The sequence below is a fragment of the Papio anubis genome, chromosome 6 (assembly GCF_008728515.1).
Source record: "Papio anubis isolate 15944 chromosome 6, Panubis1.0, whole genome shotgun sequence".
Taxonomy (NCBI): Eukaryota; Metazoa; Chordata; class Mammalia; order Primates; family Cercopithecidae; genus Papio; species Papio anubis.
The window spans coordinates 29,487,001-29,509,011 of record NC_044981.1 but is presented as its reverse complement, the minus strand read 5'-3'; the positions used below and the strand labels follow the sequence as shown (position 1 = coordinate 29,509,011).

The window sequence follows — 22,011 nt, the reverse complement described above, 5'->3', positions numbered from 1 at the left end:
TTCTTTTTTTTTTTTCCCCAAATTAAAGCCACAGTAAAGCTCTGCCAACTGTGAAAAAAAAAAAAAAAAAAATCTGCAGTGAGTGGCTCAAACCTGTAATCCCAGCACTTTGGGAGGCCCGAAGCGAGTAGGATCACGAGATCAGGAGGTCCAGGACTGCATCCTGGCTAACACCGTGAAACCCGTCTCTACTAAAAATGTCTAAAAACCCTTGGGGCCGAGGTGGGCTGAGCCTGTAGTCCCAGCTACTTGGGAGGCTTCAGAGGCAGGAGAATGGCTCCAGATGAACTTGCAGTGAGCTGAGATCCGACCCACTGCACTCCAGCAGGCCTGAGCAAGACTCAAAATATCAAAAAAAAAAAAAAAAAAAAGAAAAAAAAATCTTTCCTTGGGTCACGGCCTGGCCAGGCCAGCTTATGACTACATAGTACAACAGCCACCTTCCCTGTCCCCACAGCCCACACTCTGAATGACTCACTCCACAGCACTTGCCACCTTCTAACACAAGAATTTGCCTTCTGTACTCTGCTTATAGTTGCGTCTGCCTTTTCTCTCTAGAACATATGTGCCACAAGGCCAGAAATTTTTCTGTTTTTAGTTTAAAGATGTTTTCCAAATGCAAAACAGTCATATACCTAGCAGATAACAAATGTCAGTTCAATGAAAGCTCACCGTAGAGTACCTCCCTATCCGAAAGGCAATGTCTTTATTAATGTAGCCTCAAGCCAAATGCTATTTTGTGGCTGCTACAGCTGTTTGTGGCAGCCTCAGCACAACATCCTCTCACACTGACATCAGTGCCACCGGTGCTTTTGTCACCAGTGCTGCTTGGGTGCCCTCCCTCCCCTCATTCCTCCTCCCACACCAACCCTCCTGCACACTGCAGCACACAACCATATTTCTGTCCTCAGGAAAGATAATCTTAGGCTTATAAGTCCAATTTCCCAACTACATATGAATCTAAATTAGACTCTGCTTTACAAATCCATGAGTTTGGATTGGAGCCAGCGCTAGGATTACTACAACTCAGGGTAGGAAGATGAGTAGGACAGCAGAAGAGGAGCTCCAACAGAAGGTTACCTGTGATGAGAAACTAGGGGACCCCTCCTCTCTGCAAATGTCACAATCTGGTTCTTATAAGAAGGCTGGTGAAAAGATGGAAAATACAATCCAGGAAAGAGCCTGGAAGGAGGGCAAGTGCTGGACAGGTCTGAAAAATCAGTCTCTTGATACCACAAGGACTTCTGTGTGCAGGGACTGCCCTAAATAACATTCGAGTCCCTGAGATCGCAGGTCCTGCTGGGAAAAGGTTCTGTTGTAGGACCAAGGCCACTAGAGCAGCAAAGATGACCTGGCTGAGTAGTGACCAGATAAAGCTCACAGTGGCCTGAGTACCCACGGGGCACAGCCCCATCTCCTCTCCTGCCCTGCAACAGATCAGCACAGGAAACATAGACTCTGGAAGGTTCTCAGGTTTTCCATTTATTTTGTCTCTCAAATGTTAGTAATCTCCTCCTCTAATTAACTCATCAACCTCTCATGGCAAGAATTTAAAGAAGCAAATTTATACTCAGATTCTAATTTTAATAGGGAAGCAGGAAGTTGCAGCTCAGTACACCATGAAGTTGAGACAGAGATAAAGACATCCGAGCCCCAATGTATCTGGAACAGGAAAGGTAATTGGGTAGAAACACGGGGTAGTGCGGGGAAGGGGGTCATGGTGGACATGGGGGTAGGCTGGTCTCCCCACCTCCTCACATTATGCTAACAGGGGTGAAGACACATTTGGACATCTTTGCAGAAGGAGAATTCAGGCTTCTTGAAGTCACAAAAGGGAGGCATGAACAAATCTTGCTTCTCAGTCCCACACAAGGAAGCTGTCTCACACTATAGAGGAAAATATTCACGAACAAATTCATATCAGTCACAGTGATGGGTCACTCTCTAAACAGCCCATTTCATGCTCAAGACATCCAAGTCAAAGAAACCCCATAGCACATCTAAGTCCCCTCTGTTCCTCCCAACACCCCACTCACATCAGGGCCCCTGCCCTGGAGTGTCACCTTTATTAGCTGTGAGAGACACACCAGAGCCTGGGCACTGTCAATGATTGGGGTAGAACAAAAATAGGACCCGGTCAGAGCCCACAGATATGGCTAGAGGAACTGTGGGGTGGGTGAGCTCCCTCATGGGCTCCTGACCAATACCGCAACAATCTCAGGGATCAGCCTCCTTCATACTTACTTGTAGGCTGAGAGTAGCTCCCTCTGTTTCTATCTGTGGGAAAAAAATGTCCTGTGAGAGGCCAGAAAGGAGCCAGGGCCATAAGGTCCTAGAGCAACCTCCTAGTCATTGATCCCAGAGAAGTTTCCAGAAATATGTAACTGCAGATTACACCTTTACTTCATCAGGAAATAAGAAGAAAGCAGATATGGGTCATGGACCAACTGCCCTCCTGAGGTCTGTCATCAGCAGAGACCTTCCCCTGTGAGTTGTGACTGCTGGGAATCAGGTCCCCACCACCACAATCATTGAAGTGAAGAATCTGTCCTTCATTTTCACAAGTGCTTTACAAATGAGTAAGAGCTGGCACACAGAGCCCAGGCTGGGTAGGCCTGTGTGTGTGGATGGTGCTTCCCAGTAACGAGGCAGAACACACTTCTACCTGGGGCTTGCAACCCCCAGTGGGACAAGAAAACTCAGACTCCGATCCTCACCCCTTCCCTACCTGAGCTCTTCCTCCTCCACATTACAGCAGCGACCATAGCTCCAGTGACCACAACTGCTAGGACAGCCAGGCCAGCAACGATGCCCACAATGGGAATGGTGGGCTGAGAAGACGGCTCTGGGAAAGGAGAGGAAGGTGAAGGCCCCTGACCCCAGGCCTCAGCCCTGGCTCTGCAGAAGGGCTCCAGAAGGGCTCCTGCTTTCCCTGAGAAGAGACGCGACCCCTCATCCCCTTCCTTACCCCATCTCACTCCTTACCCCATCTCAGGGTGAGGGGCTGGGGCAGCCCTTCGTGTTGCACATAGCAGGTGTATCTCTGCTCCTCTCCGGAAGGCACCACCACAGCTGCCCACTTCTGGAAGGTTCCATCCCCTGCAGGCCTGGTCTCCACAAGCTCCGTGTCCTGGGTCTGTTCCTCCCCGTCCCGCTGCCAGGTCAGTGTGATCTCGGCAGGGTAGAAGCCCAGGGCCCAGCACCTCAGGGTGGCCTCACGGTCAGAGATGGGGTGGTGGGCAACGTGTGCCTTTGGAGGATCTGAGCAGAGTCAGAAAATTCAGGTACTTTGCCTTCCTCATTGGGAACCCCAGCAGTGCTCATGTGACCGTCCTGAGAATGGACAGGACACCTGGGGTGAGGAAGGGAGCACAGAACCCAGACACCAGCCTGGACACAGGCACCTGGGAAAATCTCTTATTCCTTGGAAAGTTCGAGTCTCTGAGGTGGGAGCAGGGACTTCTGGCCCTGACTTAAGTGGAGGCTGAGGGACTCAGAAGAGCTGGAATCAGAGTCCCAAACACATTCAGTGTGAGGCAGAGAACAAAGCTTGAGAGGAAAAGTCACCGGGCCCAAGGCTCAAAAGGGATCGTGGATCAGTATTCCAGGGACTGTCTTCCCTCCATTCCCTCAGAGACTTCATCCCTTAATTGTCCCAGAGAGCAGGGTGGACTCTCACAGTCACTTTCTGGTACAGGATCTGGAAAGCCAGAAAGATTCTTCCCACTCAGGACCAGAGAGAGGGCGATATTCTAGCATTAGTCCCACTTTCCTCCCCACCTTGTGCGAGGCCATCCCAAGAGATCTACAGGAGATGGGGAAGGCGCCTATGGCCCCTGGTACCTGCGCGCTGTAGCGTCTCCTTCCCGTTCTCCAGGTATCTGCGGAGCAACTCCAGGCACTCGCCCTCCAGGTAGGTCCTGAACTCCTCTGCATATTCATCTGCCTCATAGAAGCGCTGGGTGATCCGAGCTACCGTGTCCGCGGCGGTCCAGGAGCGCAGGTCCTCGTTCAGGGAGATGTAATCCTTGCCGTCGTAGGCGTGCTGGTGATACCCGCGGAGGAGGCGTCCGTCGGGCCCCATGTCGCAGCCATTCATTCCCTGGAGGGTGTGAGACCCTGGCCCGGTCCCCGCAGTCAGCCCCGTCCAGCTAGCCGCGCCCTCTCTCCGCCCAACCCGCCGGGATTTTGGCCTAAACTGAAAATGAAACCCAGTAAAGGCCCCTGGGACTCTCCTGGGTGGAGGGTCTGGGCGGGTCCCGCAGCCTCAGGGTGGATTTCGGACCCGGAGACTCTGGGGGACCCGGACGGTCCGTGGCTGATGGGGAGTGGTCCTGACCCGCGCCCCTGGTCGGGGTCGCTCACCGGCCTCGCTCTGGTTGTATCGGAGGAGCAGCTTCCTCAGGGCCACTCGGTCAGTCCGTGCGTTGGCCTTGGCGTACCCTGTGGTCCGCTCCCAATACTGCGGCCCCTCTTGCTCCACCCACGGCGCTCGCGGCTCCATCCTCGGAATCGCGGCGTCGCTGTCGAACCGCAGGAACTGCGTGTCGTCCACGTACTCCACCGCGATGTACCTGTACCGAGGCTCCCTGCGGCCGGGCCGCGACACAGCGGTGCTAAAATACCGCAAGGAGTGGGAGCCTGGGGGCGAGGAGGAGCTGAGATCCGCCCGACCTTCCTCCGGGCGCAACTCCCCAGGTCCTGCGCCCCAGCGGTACCGGCCCCTCGCTGCTCCCCGCAGAGACCCTTTCCCTCCCGACCCCGCACTCACCCGCCCAGGTCTCGGTCAGGGCCAGGGCCCCTGAGAGCACCAGGAGGAGGGTTCGGGGTGCCATGACCCCAACCTCCGCGTCTGGGGAGAGTCTGAGTCCCGGAGGGTGCGTGGGGACTTTAGAACCAGAACGCGGCGACACTGATTGGCTTTTCTAGAAACTCCGCACACAATGGGAGTGAGAAATGGGGCCGCGTTATGAGTATCCAGGAAGAAGAACCTGACACGGGTTGGGAGAGAAGGAGAAACTCTGGGGAGATGGGGAATCCTCAATACTGAGCCTCCCCACCCCAGACGCCGCCTCGGGGCCTGAGCCCTTGAGAGCCACTCCTGGGGCCCTGGGACTTTGCCCTCACCCTCCTCCTACTGTGCAGGGTGTATCTCAATGTCTCCCGGGGTCTTCGCCCGGGGACTGAGAAACTAGTGAGAAACCGTCGGCATGGACCGAGTCCATCTCCCTTTAGTTCTCATTCCGAAATCCCCGTCCCTTGACTGAACTTTCTGCCTCCCACTCCATACCTGGACTCCCCTGGACTCTTTTGGAAGAAAACTCACCTCAAGGAGCTTGGTGCCAGAGAATGAACTTGTCCTGAGAATGACGGTATAGAGACAGTTTCTTCTTCTCCTCCTCCTCCTCTTCCTCCTCCTTCTCCTTCCTCCTCCTCCTCCTCGTCCTCGTCCTCCTCCTCCTCCTCCTCTGGAAAAGTCGTAGCTGAGCATACGAAATAGAACGGAGACCAGTTTCATTTTTATTAGCTGCAGTGAGTAGTAGAACCTTGGTAACCCCTGAATTATCAGGAATCTTACGTGTAAAAAATGTTACTTTGTCCCCTTGATATGTAAATGTGTCTAAATGCATTACAACTGACAACTCGCAGAGCTCCTAAGTTTTGCTTTCCCAGACTATGTATCTGTATTTTGTTGTATTCTAAAATTACCTTCATTCTATAGCCCTGAGTTTCTGTGTGAGTCCAGGACATCTCCTCAATACAAAGTAGCACAATGTGTTATTGTATGTTGCAACCAGGAGCCAGTGCATTCATTCACCTCAAAGTTGAAAGTGTTCGAGGCAGTCACAATGCCCCTCACCAGTGCTCATGCACTTCCTGTTTTTAGGAAGTACCTACATCTAAGTGGTGTGCATATTTTATTGGAACACCTAGTATTTTTTTAAACCTGAAAAATAAAGCAGAAAAAGCAATTAATTTTTTGGCAGTCCTGCATGTGGTGTTAAAGGCCAAATGTAAGGAACACCCTGCTAGGCTCTGTAGATGGATGTATTAAAAATTTATAAAACAATGTGTTTAAACCTAAGAATTCTGCCGCTTTCAAATTCTGTCCCTCTGCTCCTTTTCCTCACCTCCTGCTTCTCCAGCCCTTCCCTCTATCCCTCTCATCCCTCAGGCCCTCCTCTCCCCTTAGTCCCCACCACCCTGTCACTCCAGAATTGTGGCTCTAGCACTGTCCCATGGCCTGCCACCTGAGTGGTCCTGCTACTGCGAGTCACAGTGTGTCGTTTCTTCACCTAAAACACTCCAGTGGCTCCACCTCGGTCTTGTGAAGCTTCTAGAATGTCAGGCACTTGAGCATATGAGGGCATACCTGGTTCATCATAGGCACTAAATTAATTTTTGTTGACCGGTTGAATGAAATATGATTGTATTAAATTGCATCACAGAAAATTATAAAATGAAAAATACTGGAAAAAGGAAATATTTTATTTTATGCATATAGTGTGCATATCAATTTATAAATTCATTCCATGTGTCTGTTGAGTCTGTATATGAATTTTATATGACTGCATAACAAATTACCACAAACATTGGCTTTAAACAGCACCCATTTATTTTATTTATTTATTTTTAGAGACGTGGCCTTCTGTTATCCAGGGTAAAGTGCAGTCGCATGATCATGGTTCCCCGCAGCCTCAAGCTCCTGGCCTCTAGAGGTCCCCTTGCCTCAGTCTCCGGAGTAGCTAGGACTACAGGCAAGTACCACCATGCTCAGGTAAATTAAAAAAAAAGAAAAATTTTTTTGTGGAGAAGAAGGTCTCCTCAAATTGCCCAGGCTAGTCTCAAACTCCTGGCTGCAAGTAATCCTCCTGCGTCACTCCCACAAACCTTAGGATTACAGGCATGAGCTACCATGCCTGACCACACAACACTTGTTTGTTTACAGTTCCTCAGTCAGAAATCCGAGCATGATTGGAGGGTTCTCTGTTTAGGGTTTCCCAAAATTATGTTTTCATTTTGAGGACCTCCTTCAGGCTTATACAGAGGTGACAGAATTCAGTTTCTGCCAGTTGTAGGACTAAAGTTCCTGTTCCTTGCCTGCTGTCAAGGTAGAGAGAGGCTGCTATCAATTCCTGGTGCCCACCATCGTTCTTTGCCACACAGCCCCTTCATTTTTAAAACCCACAGTGGAGGAACTCCCTCACACTGAATCCATCTCACACTGTCAATCTCTATGATCAGGAAGAACCCAGTCCTTTCAAGGTCTTGCCAGATGAGGACAGCCCGACCAAGGGTAATCCCTGTCTTAAAGTCAATTGATTTAGGACCTTAATTATATACGTAAAAATCCCTTCAAGGCAGGACTTACATTTTTGGTGGTTGATTCACTGGGGTCAGGTGAATGACTAGGGGCACACGCCTATCATGGGGGCGATGATGGAATCAGCCTAGCATGGCTTGGGTCTTTCTTTTGAGTTTAATTGGGACACAGTTGGAAATTGAAGTTCAAATAAAGCAATAATTGTGAATGATAATAAAATACATCCTATTTAGCCATGGAGATTCTTCTTACCTCTTAAAACCAAATGACATGTTTAGTATTTTGTAATTAATTTAGGCGGTTGTGGTGGCTCATGCCTGTAATCCCAGCACTTTCGGAGGCAGAGTCAGGCAGAGAGCTTGATTTCACGAGTTCAAGATCAGCCTAGGCAGCATGGCAAAACCCTTGTCTCTACCAAAAATATAAAAATTTCAGCCAGGCATGGTGGTGCTTGTCTGTACTCCCAGCTACTCAGACAGCTGAGGTGGGAAGATCACTTGAGCCCAGGAGGTCGAGGCTGCAGTGAGCTGTCATCCTGCCACAGCACTCCAGCCTGAGTAATAGAGCAAGACCCTGTTTCAATAATAATGATGATAACAATAATACTAATAAATTTAGAGCAAATGAAAATTAAAGTGCAATTATTCATCCTCTCTTGTGAAGCTGTATTCATTTTTTTACTGTTATATTACAAATTACTAAAAATGTAACAGCTCAAAGCAACAAATATGGATCATCTCCCACAGTTTCCAATGCTCAGGAATCCAGGAGAGGTTTCCCGAGGTGCTTCTGGCTCAGGGCCTCTCACAGGGTTGCAGTCCAGTTGTCAGTCTACGGCTGCATTATCTGAGGCCTCAACTGGGATGGAGATTTGCATGAAAAATGGCTCACTCACATGGCTGTTGGAAAAGGCCTCAGTTCCTTGTTGTCTGGTCCCAGGAGGCCTCAGTCCCAGCCACATGGACCTTTCCACAGGTCTGCTTATGACACAGCAGCCAGCTTCCCCCAGAGTTCATGATCCCAGAGACAGAGAGAGCAAAGGTGGAGCTACGGTAAGTTTTTTGTTCTACATCAAGAGTCACAAACTGTTATGTCAACTTTACTCCATTAGTTAGAAGTGAATCATTAAGTCCAGGCCACATTCACAGGGAGGGAACTAAGCTGTACCTCTGGAAAGTGGAGAGTATCAAAGAATTTGCATATATGTTAAAAGCAAAATTAAAATTATTGTTTCAGAATTTTATAAATCCAAATCTTCTTTCATCTGATTATAATTCTATAATGCTTTAAACTTCTCTTTTTAAAGTAATGATTAAAATTTGAGATATCGCAGAGCCTTGGGTATTGAGGGGAAAAATGTTTGAGACACAGAAAGGAGATACTATAGTATCTCTGAGCTTTTCTTGCAAATACCTTTAATAACAATATTCTCTTGAATGAGTTGCAACACAGTTGAGAACTTATGGTAACTAGATCCAATAGTTCCAAGACTTCAGTGCCATAACAATAGTGCCTTAAAAATAAGTTTATTTGTTTTGCTAAGATGTCTCAAATTTAGTTTAAGAATGCCCCAAATGCCAATTTTCTCATTCAAATATCATCTTTAAAAATATTTGCAAATCAGATTGCTTTTAAGATAGAAAAAATATGAATCTCATACCTCAGCCAACACATCTAGCTGAGCATGATGTCAGTAACTTTGGTTGGATACAGTAGCCCAAAATGGTTAGCTCCAATCTAGGAATAAGATTTTTCAAAAACTGGCTATTGGGTGGGAATTCCATAATAAACTTGACATCTTTTGCTCTGGTTTTTAATGAGATGTGGTAGACATGATTTGGGCATCACTATGATTCTAAATAACACTGCTATTCTGTGCTTCTACAGTATTTTTTAAGCAATGCTATTGTGTTTTCCATTCCTATTTGCTATTCTATCACTAGTTATTCATATATAATCTTTTCCGTTTAATTTATTTTGATCAGTAACGTGCATTTCCAATTCTGTAAAAGTTTAATTCAGGTGTAATGTGTGATACAATGCAACACATCAAATCCTTTGCAAGATGGAATTACCTTGCACATCAGAATGAACATTGTACACTGAAAATCTATGGAGATGCCAGTGAGCCAAGGATCAAATGACCTATTTCTAGTCAAGGCCACTTTCATAGCATTCTGGTCCTCTCCATCACATGGATACAATTGGTTTGGTCCAATGTGAATAGTTCTTGTTAAGAATTCTTGTAACATGGCCGGGCGCTGTGGCTCAATGCCTGTAATCCCAGCACTTTGGGAGGCCGAGGCGCATGGATCACGGGTCAGGAGATCGAGACCATCCTGGCTAACCCGGTGAAACCTCCTGCCTCTACTAAAAATGCAAAAAATTAGCCGGGCGAGGGCGGGCGTGGCTGCCTCTGTAGTCCCAGCCACTCGAGGCCGAGGCAGGAGAATGGCTGGAACTCCGGGAGGCGGAGCTTGCAGTGAGCCGAGATCATGCCCCACTGCACTCCAGCCTGGCTTAATTGCTGGTGACTCTGTCCCCAAAAAAAAAAAAAGAATTTGTAAATGGCAAAACTGCAATTATTAAGTCACTGTCTTGACTGCAGAATTACAACAGGCACTTTTTACTCAGACTCTGTTAATAACTTCCTGTTCTGTACTTGTATCCCATACTGTGGCATTAAACTTTTAACATACAGATTCAGAAAATGCTTTCTATATCATAACTACATAGGGTTATTTTATATGTTAGGAATATTTCATGAGAAAAAGGAAAAAGTGGTGGGAAGGAAGAGAAAAATCAAGAAGAGAATAGGTGTAGAGAAACGGGAAACATCACGTATGGATAATATTATAAAAATAGGCCGGGCGCGGCGGCTCACGCCTGTAATCCCAGCACTTTGGGGATGCCCAGGCGGGCGGATCAATGGTGGTCAGAGATCGAGACTTCACAGTGAAACCTCCCTGCCTCTACTAAAAATTACAAAAATTCAGCTCGGGCGCCATGGCTGGCTGCCCGTAGTCCCAGCTTACCGAGGCTGAGGCAGGAGAATGCATGTGAACCCGGAGACGGAGCTCTTTGCAGTGAGCCAAGATCGCTGCCACTGTACTCCAGCCTGGGCGAAGCAGAGCTAGACTCCATCTCAAAAAAAAAAAAAAAAAAATTATAAAATAGGAAGGGAAAAATGAATCAGATGTGTAGATAACCATCATGGGGCCTGAAACATAAGAGGCTTTATTAGGCTACCTGTTGCTGTGTAACAAACTACCCAAAGACTTAATGACTTGAAACAATGAACATCAATTGACCCAAAGAAAACAATACTAATACCAGCAAAACTGGAGCCACTGCAGGTGGAAGAAGTTGGATAAACAAAAGAATTTTACAAACTGGAATAAGTAAGAGATCACTGTTGTAAATGGAAATGATTTGTTGGTCCATATTCTCCAAGAAGCAGATGACATGAGGTTAAAGTTGCAGTATTTTATTAGAGGATACACCTGCCAGACAATATGAGAAAAGATCCAGGAAACCCTGGGAAAGGCAGCAGACTGAGATGCAAGCGTGACCCCCAAGTGAGGGACAGAAGGAGAGGAGGTTTGTTGGACACAGGCAATCCTAGATCACAGGCAATCTAAGGAGAGTTGAGCTAGGCCATGGAGGAGTCCTCTAGCCACAGTTGGCCCTTGTCTTCCAGAAATGGGTCTCCCTTAGTGTCCCTCTTGTCACCCATCACTGATTGGGAACAACCTGTGGGAAGCAAGGCATCTGCACCCAATGCTGCTGAGGATGTCAGAGCACAGGAGCGGGGCCTTGGGAGATTATCTGGGAGCATGGCTCAAACCCTTCCTGAGGTTTCTGGGCCCTTGGAAATCAAATTCTCTCAGGCTTGGTTGCTGGACACTTCCACTAACACTTAAAATTGAACCAGGATACCCCCCAAGTGGATCACTGCGTTCCACACACATTCCTCCTGCCCTCATTGTATGACAGCAGCCCAATCTCCTCCTGGAGATTAGGATCTATTACTTGTGCCTGGAGAGGAGGGGACTCCTCACTTGCTAGTCTCTGGACACATAGTGTCCAAATCCCCTGCGGGCAATAGTAATGTGTTGTTCAGTGGGCTCTCATTTGTCCTGATTGAAGAGTACCCTCCTTTAGAATCCAGGACCTTCTACCCTGCAGAGCACAGGTTTGGGAGATGAGAACTGCAAATTCCCACAGCAGGTGAATCTAAGGGATGAGACATGGAGCCATACCCACTTCCACTCCTTGGTTTCTTGACCCACATGTTCTTCCTACTGAGAACACAGCACTATAGACATGTCTCTGATTTAATAAATGCACCATGTCCTGAAAGACAGCACCCAGCCCTCAGAGTTCTTCCTCCAGACTAGCACTGAGTTGTGCCTGTAGAAGACCTGTCTGGCATTCTTTGTGGCTGGCAGACCCTTGGTGGTACAGATGATGATAGAACCAGTAGATCCCATGGCCGTGAAAATGCTGCACCTACTTCCCTGTCAAGTGGATTCCCCCAGGAAGACAATGTGCTAAGAGCAGTGTCAAGCTTGTGGATCAGGAACGTCAACAGTCCCCAGAGAATGGTGCTGACTGAGTGAGAGCAGGACAGGAAAACCCACTCATGGAATGGTGCCTAACCCTGTGAAGATGAACCTCCGGCCCTTCCAGGATGGAAGTGGCTCAATGTAGTCAACTCATCACTTATCAGCGAGTTAGTCACCTAAGGAAATGTAGCCCCACTGAGGCACATCATTGGCCTCAAATGCTAATGAGTTGGACATTCAGAGGTGGCAGCAGCTGGATCTGTCTTGGAAGATGGCAGTTAGTGCTTCTGGACCCATATTTAGCCTCATCCCTGCCACTGTGGTTGCTCCACTGATGCACCGATTCTGCCAGGCCTGGGCTGACCCATGCTGAGGGCTGGCTAACTTCAATTTGTCTGCTTGGTTGTTTAGTGCCACTTCAGGTTCGGGTGTTTTCTGGAGGTGTCAACATAGGATTCATGCTCAATCCAGATGGACTATTTCCATTTTATGATGAATGCTTTGGGGTCTGTCCAATCTATGACTTCCTAAGTTACAGAAGCCAATTCATATGGGCATTTGAAATCACATGGTTGTTTGATGTCCTATGGCAAGTATTCTCTTATCAGGGCCAGTAACATGCCAAAAGTTGCTTCTAACAGGGGCATATGGCTCTGCTGTGGATGGCATGGCCTTACTCCAGAATCCCAGGCCCTCTGTGTGATTTCCCCACTGGTGCTTGTTTCAACTCCATCCTGCATCTTTCCCCACCACTGACACCTCCAGGTAGGTCTGAGGGATGGTGCTGCCTCATGGCCTGAATCTGCCACAGTGTCCTTTCCTCGGTAGGCCCAACTGAAGTAAGTCCCCTCCTATTTCTCCTAGAGTGTGGGCCAAAGCAATAGATGTGGGATGCGGTGTTGTCAGAACTCAAAGAGGTTCACCAGGCAGTGTGCTTCCTTCTTTGTCGTGAGGATGCAAGATGCAACAGTTTGTCTTTTACTCTGGAGGAGAAACTCCTGGATGTCCTCAACCACCGGACAAATAAAACTTCACCGCAGTGGCGACTCCTGAATCTCTGTATGGTTTATCTTCCATCTTCTGAAGAGCACGTTATTTGCCAAGGCCTTCAGCATACTTTCCACCTCCTACTCATCCATCCTAGTCAACATGATGTTGATGAAATGAGCTGATTTACTATTCTGTAGGATGCCGGGTTCTTCAGATCTCTGAAGACTACTATAGAGGGCAGGTCAGTGACAATAACCCTGAGGTCAACTGTAAAGAAACATGTGGTGGATCCCACATGAATCACTTCATGTAGAGCTTTTCTCATTGGAGTGGAAAGGAATGCACTGACCAAATCCACAGCTGCATACTGTATGCCTGAGGCCTTATCAATCTGCTCTACCAGTGATATCCAGCCAGCATGGCAGCTGCAATTATGACTCCTACTCTGTCAAGTCTGAAGTAATCCCATTCATTCTTTAGGCCCCATCAGGCTTCTTTGGGGACAGATTGCTGGGTCACATGAAAATAATAGGCAACCCCAACACCACCCCTCATCCTTCAGCTCTCTAATGGAGGTGCTACACCTACAATAACTACAGTACCTTTCATAAGACCCACCCTGGGACTCAATATCATTTTTTATTTGGCCAGGATGAAGTCAGTTGCAGAGATTTCCCTTTGGTTTTCAGACAACGAGAGCCCTTATTCCAGAGACTTGGGACCCAGTGTGGGGGTTACTCTAGCTGCCAGTGCATCAATACCAATTAAACACTTGGGGAATGGGGAGATAAAACAGGGCTGGGTCTGTGGACCCGGTGGTTCCACTGTGATGTGTCCAGGTTTATTCCCGGCTTCTGTAAGTCCCACTGTGATGGGGACCTGATGGTGCTGTAGGCCTATAGGCATCAATATCAGCTCACACCCAGTGTCAATACTCCCCCAAATTCTGCCTGTTTCCCTTTCCCAGTGTACAGTCCCCCGAGTAAATGGCCGTAGACTCCTTGGCAGAAAGACAGAAGGAATTGTTCCAGCATATACTTGCCATGAGGTTCCAGGGTCCTTCCTCCTGGGATAGGGACTCCTCTAGAACTGGGATCTGAATCTGAAACTTGGTTGAAGTTTAGGAATTGAGAGTGGGATCATGACTTTGTATTGAGTGAAACACCCTCAGCCTCCTGCTCATCAATTCTTGCTTTCTTATCATGGACATCAAGCAGCACCCTTGTTGGCTGCCTGTCTGTTCTGACACCACCCTCTATTAACCTTCCCCACAACTCCCTGCAGATCAAGCTGCCTCAGATGCTCCTCTGAGATTGTCATGGTAACCGTGCCCTCTGGCTTTTGCAGGTCACTGCCACCATTTGGTTCTCTATCTTTTCAGGGCCACATTTTCCCCAGGAATATCAATGAGCCCAACTAAGGACCTCCTTCCTGCCATCACACCCAGCCTGCAGAGGACACCACCCTGACGCCTCTTAGGAATGCAGGTCCCTCTTACCGGTACATTCCTGAGGCTCTGGTGGAAGGTGTGCCCTCTGGGTCCTCTGTGGAGCATGGCCCTAGTGGGCCTTCTGGTCTCACATGATGTCTCCATCCCACACACCAAGTTCCCTCGGCCTCTTTATCCATCCTCTACATGTTCCTACAACTAAGTCATGTCTAACTTACTGAGAGTTGGGCATCATTTTTTCCAGTCTACATGGGTCTACCCCAGCAGTGGATTTGCCCCATGCCCTGAGGTCCTTGATAAACCCAAACCCTGAGAAAGTGCTCCCAAGCCAAAGGTGTTTTTTATTTATCCAGCTTGATTCTGGCCCTTTGATCAAACACCCTCAAATTCCAGTCCCAGAACTGTTCCTCAGGCTCCTACGGGGACATACCTACCGGCTAGTTACTGCAAAACTACTGAGTGGGATTCCCATTGCATCATAGGGGTGAGGCTTCTGCAGCAGATTCCAGTGTAGCAAGTGGGAACTATTACCAGAGAAGAGCCTCCTCTGCATGCCCAGAGGGTTCTAAAGGGCACCCATAGGATAACCCGGTTCCAGTTTGCAGAATCTCAGGTTTCCTCACCAGAGCCCTGACTTTCCCACAACAGGCCTGCCTCTGATGAATGTCCGAACATCTCTGTAGTACTGTGACTTTCACAATGATGTCATCAGCTGTCATTCCACTCTGCAAAGAGAGAGGGGCAGGTGCCTCTCCTCAATCTGTCTCCCCCGGCCCTGTGACGGTGGGTGGAGGCTCTCTCCAGGCCCTCATCTGGCCCCACCCCAGCATGTCTCCAAGTTCCTCTCAGCCCTGGTTCCTTTTGGCCCTGCAGTCACAAAGGGCAACATTGTGATGCACCCTGAACTGTGTCACAGTGTCATCCACTCAGGCTCACATTGCTCATAGGCCACTTGCCAGCCAAGGGACATGGCCACATTTTGTGCCTTCTGCACCTCAGCCTTGCTTTCAAGTGCAGGTGATGAAGGCACCCATGTAGAACAAGTGTTATCTTCTATCTTCATTGAGTTTAGTCATCCAATTTTCCAACCCTCAATGGGCAAGGAAGAGTGTGGTTTCCACCAAAAGGCAGGATGTCAGCAGTCATAGGGGCAACAAACAGGCAAAGACACCTGAAAACAGACCAAGCAGGAAGCACGGGCATCCAGTGAAGATGGGAACCCTGTAGATTTGACTGTCTTTAAGCACATTAGAGAGATTACCATTACTAACAACTTAGCCAGAAAAGTTTATTAGTTATTTTCAAAAAGCATAAAATTATGTAATATAATATTTTTTAAAAATTCCCATCAATACAAAACTGATCTGGGCACTGCAACTTCCGGTGAGCAACTGGGACAGGCGGCATCATCAGGAAGGCGGGCCCTGCCGTGCCCCATGTGCCAGTGCCCCAGATGGCGGCAGCCTCCCCAGAAGCATTTTGTAGGTTACCTGCACAGGGCCAGGGTCCCAGCTCCCCACACACCTTCTCCTGCTTTTTCTTTTCTGTCCTTTCCTGTTTTGATAAACCACCTGCAAAAAGGAAAAATCACTCTGAGGACAAGAAACATCTCAATGAGAAACACATGGTTGCCAGAGGGTAAAAGGCCCTGTTCATGCGCATTGAAAAGCTCAGGTATTTCTATTAAACTCTCTCCTTTTACTTCAGGATGCCGACTCCAGCGTCCATCTCAACCTGGGCATCGTGCCACCACCTTTAAGAAGAGAAAAACTAAGTAGTGCTTTGCAAAGGGGCAGCAGCATTTCTCACTTCTGACCACATCAAGCGCACGGCCATGCAGATGAGCAGGTGGGGGACACAGGTGAGGCCCCAGACCTGCTCTCCTCCCACAGTACATTCTTGAGTCTTTTTAAACCGTGGTGAAAATGCCACAGATGCAAGCACCTGTGGGCCACTCCCATGGGGACCATTGCATGAGGCAGTTCCACTCATTCTCAGAACCTCCTACCATGGGCTATGCTTAGTGACCTAAGGCCAAGCCGAGGAGGACACCTGCCACAGCACACCATCCTCAGGGGCATGCTGCCAGCAGGGGCAAAGTTATCCCTAGCAACAAGATACAGAAAGGAAGAAAAAAGGTAGGATATGTAGCCGATGGGCCGGTGCGTGCTCTTGACTTGCCACACAAAAGAATTTGAGAGCAAGTCCAAAGTAAAAGTCAGCAGGAGAATTTATTGCAAAGTGAAAGTATACTCTGACAACTGATCAGAGCAGGCTGCTCAAAAGTGAGACAGTACCCTTCCCTCACAGGAGTCTTACATGATTATTCATGAATAGGTGGGAAGGGGTATTGTTTTAAGCATGTTCTGTGCTCTCTTGGACATGCGTGCACTGTGGTTGCACATACCAGCACATACATCTCCTGTCTCATTAGCATCTTCACTTCCCACTCAGGCGTATGTTTTCTACTATGATAATGAGCATAGGTCAGCCCAAGGATGCTAATCATGGGTTTCTGTGCTTGCTTAGATTTGGGGATGTTTCCCTTGCCTCTTCTACCTCCTTGCTGCAGGATGTTCTAACCACAAGCCCAGGATATGGTTTGTGCACTGTCGAACAGCTTGTTCTCTCCATCAACCTGACAAGTCTCTTGTTTCCTTTCAAGGGAGTCTGTGGACACCCTATCTCACCTACCTCAGAAGAACAGTACAGCAGTAGCCACCATGACCAAGAAAGATGATTCCAGAAGTGCAGGACAACTCCCCACCCAGATGCGGTGGCTGTGTAGTTACACACCAAGAGTAAGTCCAGCTGGCTCTCAGGGTGCTCGCTGCCCTCAGCTGGGGGCCTGGAGGACATCAAGTCTTGAGAACGCCATGTCCTAGTGGAGTAGGATGAACTGACAGATACACAGCAAAGCTCCGCATACTTTTCCTTTTCTTTGCGCCTGCAAAGTTCTTCATCAGTGTCCTCTCGCTTTTCAGCTACTACTGTTGGCTGGCTGGAAAAAATAGAACAATAGTAAAAATTGGAGACAAGTCTTTGGTGATGAAAAGAAATATTGGCTACTTCCAGTATTTTCTAGTTTTGGTTATGGTTGCAGTTTTCCAGCTCACCTTGTGGGGATGAATTCAGAAAAAAACTTCCGTTACAAATCGAAATGAACATTCCAGAAGTATTGGCTCAAATCAACCTTGCCCTATTAAGCCACTTAGTGAATCAAAAGACTGCTTGTTGGACTGTTAATCTCGGTGGCCAGAGAAAGGAGCTGAAGAAGGTGTTGTCAGATCAGGAACAAATAATTACAGCGGCAATAGAAAATGGAAGGCCACTTGTTCATAACCATTTGAATAAGGGCAAAGTATATGGAAACACATTATGAACTGATATTTTCAGTTTTGTTTGCAAGAAAATAAGCCAGGCGCGGTGGCTCACGCCTGTAATCCCAGCACTTTGGGAGGCTGAGGCGGGTGGATCACGAGGTCAGGAGCTCGAGACCAGCCAGGCCAAGATGGTGAAACCCCATCTCTACTAAAAATAGAAAAATTAGCCAGGCACGGTGGCAGGTGCCTGTAATCCCAGCTACTCAGGAGGCTGAGGCAGGAGAATCGCTTGAACCAGGGAGGCAGAGTTTGCAGTGAGCGGAGAATGTGCCACTGCACTCTAGCCTGGGCGACAGAGCAAGACTCCAACTCAAAAAAAAAGAAAAGAAAAGAAAGAAAATGATTAATGGGGTAAAATAATTGAAGTATCACAGAAGATACACTTTAAAAAAAAAAAAAAAGAAAGAAAGAAAGAAAGAAAGAAAGAAAGAAAGAAAGAAAGAAAGGAAAAAGCCTTTGTATAGTTTGCCAGAGCCACAGAAGCCACGCCCCAGAGCAGAATGATGCCTGAATGGGTCCATTTGTGCCGCATTCACCAGCAGCCACAAACGTGACTTAATTTCACTTTGGAAATCATGCTTACCTATTGTGAGAGGCTGTAATATGAACCATCATTACATGTTAACACGGCACATGGAATTTTGAGTGCCTAAGTTACATTTTTAGAGTCGTTTCTTAGTAGCCATGTGAGTTTCCACTCCAAAAACACAAGCTAAAAGCTTGTTTTAAGTGAAGGACATCGAGGGCAAATAGTGGCTGAAAGTGAGTAAGATCTCGATTACTCTTGCTTGTACTGTCTAAGGAAAAGAAAATAACTGCTTTTCTTGTTGGGTGTTTGCTAATTTATAATTACTGTTTTATGCTTTTCAACATTTTTAATAAAGATTTTTTATTGTTGGCTATAAATGTTTTAAAAGGATTATCGTCCTCTAGAATCACTCTAGGTACCAAATTCTGTATTATTCTGGATTCATCAGAGAAACAGAACCAATAGGGTGTGTGTGTGTGTTTATTCATGTTATGAAACTGACTCATGCAATTATTCGGGTGGCAAGTAGGAAATCTGTAGGATAAGCCAGCAGGCTGAAAATGCAGACAGAAGTTGATATTGTAGTCTTAAGGCAGAATTTCTTCTTTTCTGGGAAACTGCAGTTTCTGCTCTTAAAGCCTTCTGTTGATTGGATGAGGCCCATCTACATTATTGAGGGTAATTTCCTTTTCATAAAGTCAACTGATTGTAAATGTTAACCACATGTACTAAATATCTTCATAGCAACATATAGATTAGGTTTTGATTAAATGACTGGGTTCTATGTCCTAGCCGAGTTCTTTGGCATTGACTCTGGGTCAAGGCACCATGTTTTCCATCATCTGCACGAGACCTAGATGACTACTTTGATATCTACTGAAGGCCACAGCCTTGCCAAAGCCAGCCCCAGCTGAAATGCACTCACCTGCATTCCCACACAATTTTACATACAATTTGGGGGAGGTTATGGGACCCGTGAAGACCAAGGGTCTGTGGTCCTGTCTCTCAGAGGGTGAAAAAGGAGTTCCTTGGAGCAGCAACTCCCCAGGGGTCTCCTGCCTGCCCCTCCTCCCCTCTCAGCGCCAATCCTCTTTCCTGCTGGTGCTCATCATGCAGTTTTTAAATCCCCACTCCCTGCCCCACCACGGTTGGGCTCCAGGACCTGCCTATTGGGAACTGCGGATGGGAGAAAGTATGAAGTGACCCACCTGAATTTAGAGGAGGGAAGTGAGGAATTTGGAGATATCTAAAAACATTTTGTTCCTGTGGTTTTACTTTAAATTATCTATTTTTATTGGAGATTTGTTTGAAATTATAATCAGTATCTCATGGTTCTTCAGCATATACCATGCCCCCTGGTAACCCTGGTACTTATTTATTTATTTATTTATATTTTTTTGAGATGAAGTCTCACTCTGTCGCCCAGGCTGGAATGTAGTGGCTTGATCTCAGCTCACTGCAAGCTCCGCCTCCCGGGTTCAAGCCATTCTCCTGCCTCAGCCTCCCGAGTAGTTGGGACTACAAGCGCCCACCACCATGCCCAGCTAATTTTTTGTAGTTTTAGTAGAGACAGAGTTTCACCATGTTAGCCAGGATGGTCTTGATCTCCTGACTTCATGATCCACCCACCTCGGCCTCCCAAAGTGCTGGGATTACAGGTGTGAGCCACCGCGCCCGGCCTTATTATTTTAAACTTGTACAAATATTTTAAACAAACACAAAAGTAGAGAGAAGAGTACAGTGACCTTCACTGTACCCTTCACTCAGTCACACCCACTCTTGATTTATCTACATCCTCAACCATAACCCAACACCAGGTTATTTTCAACTAAATCCTAGAATACAATATATTATTTCACATGTTAGCAGTTTTCTTTTGAAGATGCCAATGTTCAGCTTCTTTAAAAAGAGAAACAGAGAGGGGTGGGAGAAGGATTGAACTGACAAAATGTATTTTCAAATGCAATTAAGGCAGAGGACAATGCAGGAACCCTCATGCCCCCTTTTAACTGAATGCTCAGCACCTCCTGGATTCTCAATAGAAGAAAGCAGCAGCCCGGAGCCAAGGAGCCCAGGGAGGCGCATCATGTTTTAATATTTTGGCTGTTTTCAGAGCGGTATCTGGCATCTCTGAATGGTAACACTGGACATTTCTATCCCCACCCTTGTAATGGGACTCCCCAGCTCAGAGAAAGGGAAATTATCACCCATGCTCATTTATACCTTTAATGCCTCCCCCACTCCCTTGGTCCTGACTTCCCAGTTGGAGGAGGGGGAGGAAACGCAGAGGCATGAAATTGAAATGTCTTCTCTGCCATCTGCTGGGGATTGCTTGAATAACAGGAAAGGCCTACATAAAAGATATGCAGCCAGGAATAGAGGTTCCTTTTCCTGTTTCCTTCAGGAAATTTCCCCTGGGGCAGACAGAGCAAGAGCGATGGACAGAGGAATGGGAGCAGGACCCAGGGGGAAGTCTGGTTGTGTGTGTGCGTTTCCGCCTCCCCGTCTGTCATTGTCCTTCCTCACCAGGCCTGCAGACCACCTGCGATGGCCTGGTCTCTTGCCATCCCTAGCTGGGCCAAAATTCCATCACGGGGACACACAGGGTGGCAGAAGCGCAAGGCCTCATTCCCGCTGGGGCAGCCTCCTGGAGATGGCTTCAGAAGAGCTTCTGGGAACTTCTTTAAAACCTGCACTACAGGCACCAATTACCCCAGTTATCCCATCCTTAAGTGAAAAATCAACCACAGAGATGACTGATTGTAATAGTCTTATTTCAGTACAGGCAGGTGAAAAGGGTTTCTCTTCATTGGCCCATTAGTTACAATGGGGAGGGGTCACTGAGTGAGCAGCGGGTGGTGGCAGTGACGACCACATCCTCTCACTGCGGCCCAACACTTTTGAGACAAGTTCCCACTTCTCCGTTAGATGTGTCTCCTCCACATGCAGAAAATGTGGTCTCGTAGCTTCCCTTCTCGGTGCTGGATTGCTGGCATTTCTTTTCTTTATCAGAGACATGAATATCTTTTTTCTTTATGGATTTCTAAGACTTCAGAGTTTCTTCAGGGAGAAGTTGCTTAAGGAGGCTCCTGCGTAGACTGAGTCCTTCTTGAGGGTTTGCTGGATGTCCCCAGACACAGTGTGACTGTGTCCTCCAGGATCCCCAAAGCCGGCACATTCTGCTGTGTACCCAGAGGTGGGGACAGATGCTGCCAGCTCCACCTTACAGCTGCCACATGAAATTTGAGGTCAGAGAATTCTCTTGTCTTTAAGGTCCCCACATTTGCCTTCTTCAATGTTTCAGGAAATCATAACTCTGAATTTAGAAAGATTCCCTTTTCAGTTTACTCTCTGGAAGGAAATATACTGAAAATTCTGCTTATTTTCAGATATTGAATAGAATTGAAAAGTCAAACTGTCAGTTTACTTGCAGTGAACACAGAGAAACTGAGTGTTCCAAGCCACTGGGACATTTCTAGAAGCTCCATCCTTTTCCAGTAGGACATGAGTAAAGTCAGTGAGGAGTGAACCTGCAGTCCACCGGCACCTCCAGGATTGCGGGAGGAGATGCACACATCTTTCTGATGTGTGGAGTCCTGAGGACAGAGCCTGAGACCCTGCATTTCCCAAAGTACTTGTTTGCTAAGCAAGTGTTTCTGCGACTTGAAATAAACGCGGGGGTGTGGAAGACACCTTGCAACCAAGCAAACCCAGATGAGAAAATGAATATGAAGTGTTCTGGGAGAAAGCAGAAAAGTCCATTGCCA

The 22,011-nt window shown here is 47.4% G+C and overlaps 1 protein-coding gene and 2 long non-coding RNA genes across 3 annotated transcripts in view; 2 read left to right on the top strand and 1 right to left on the bottom strand.

Annotated features, from left to right (window-relative positions):
- Nucleotides 1-2,244: 2,244 nt before the first annotated feature.
- PACA-F (major histocompatibility complex, class I, F) lies at nt 2,245-4,835 on the bottom strand (the record flags this gene model as incomplete). The annotated part of the gene is given in 6 exon segments (NM_001112631.1): nt 2,245-2,277; nt 2,729-2,845; nt 2,986-3,261; nt 3,844-4,119; nt 4,366-4,641; nt 4,772-4,835. Coding segments are annotated over 6 exon segments (1,042 nt in total), but the record flags the coding sequence as incomplete, so codon positions are not given.
- A 422-nt stretch (nt 4,836-5,257) lies between these two features.
- LOC108585411 lies at nt 5,258-7,361 on the top strand. Its single transcript, XR_004184538.1, has 2 exons — nt 5,258-5,372; nt 6,638-7,361. It is a non-coding gene; the product is annotated as an uncharacterized LOC108585411 (long non-coding RNA).
- Nucleotides 7,362-19,893: 12,532 nt separating this feature from the next.
- Nucleotides 19,894-22,011, top strand: part of LOC110743055 — a 2,532-nt gene continuing 414 nt past the window's right edge. The window contains exons 1-2 of the long non-coding RNA XR_002521494.2: nt 19,894-20,381; nt 20,774-22,011. The exon at nt 20,774-22,011 is cut by the window's right edge and continues 414 nt beyond it. This is a non-coding gene — a long non-coding RNA (uncharacterized LOC110743055). The remainder of the gene's footprint in view (nt 20,382-20,773) is intronic.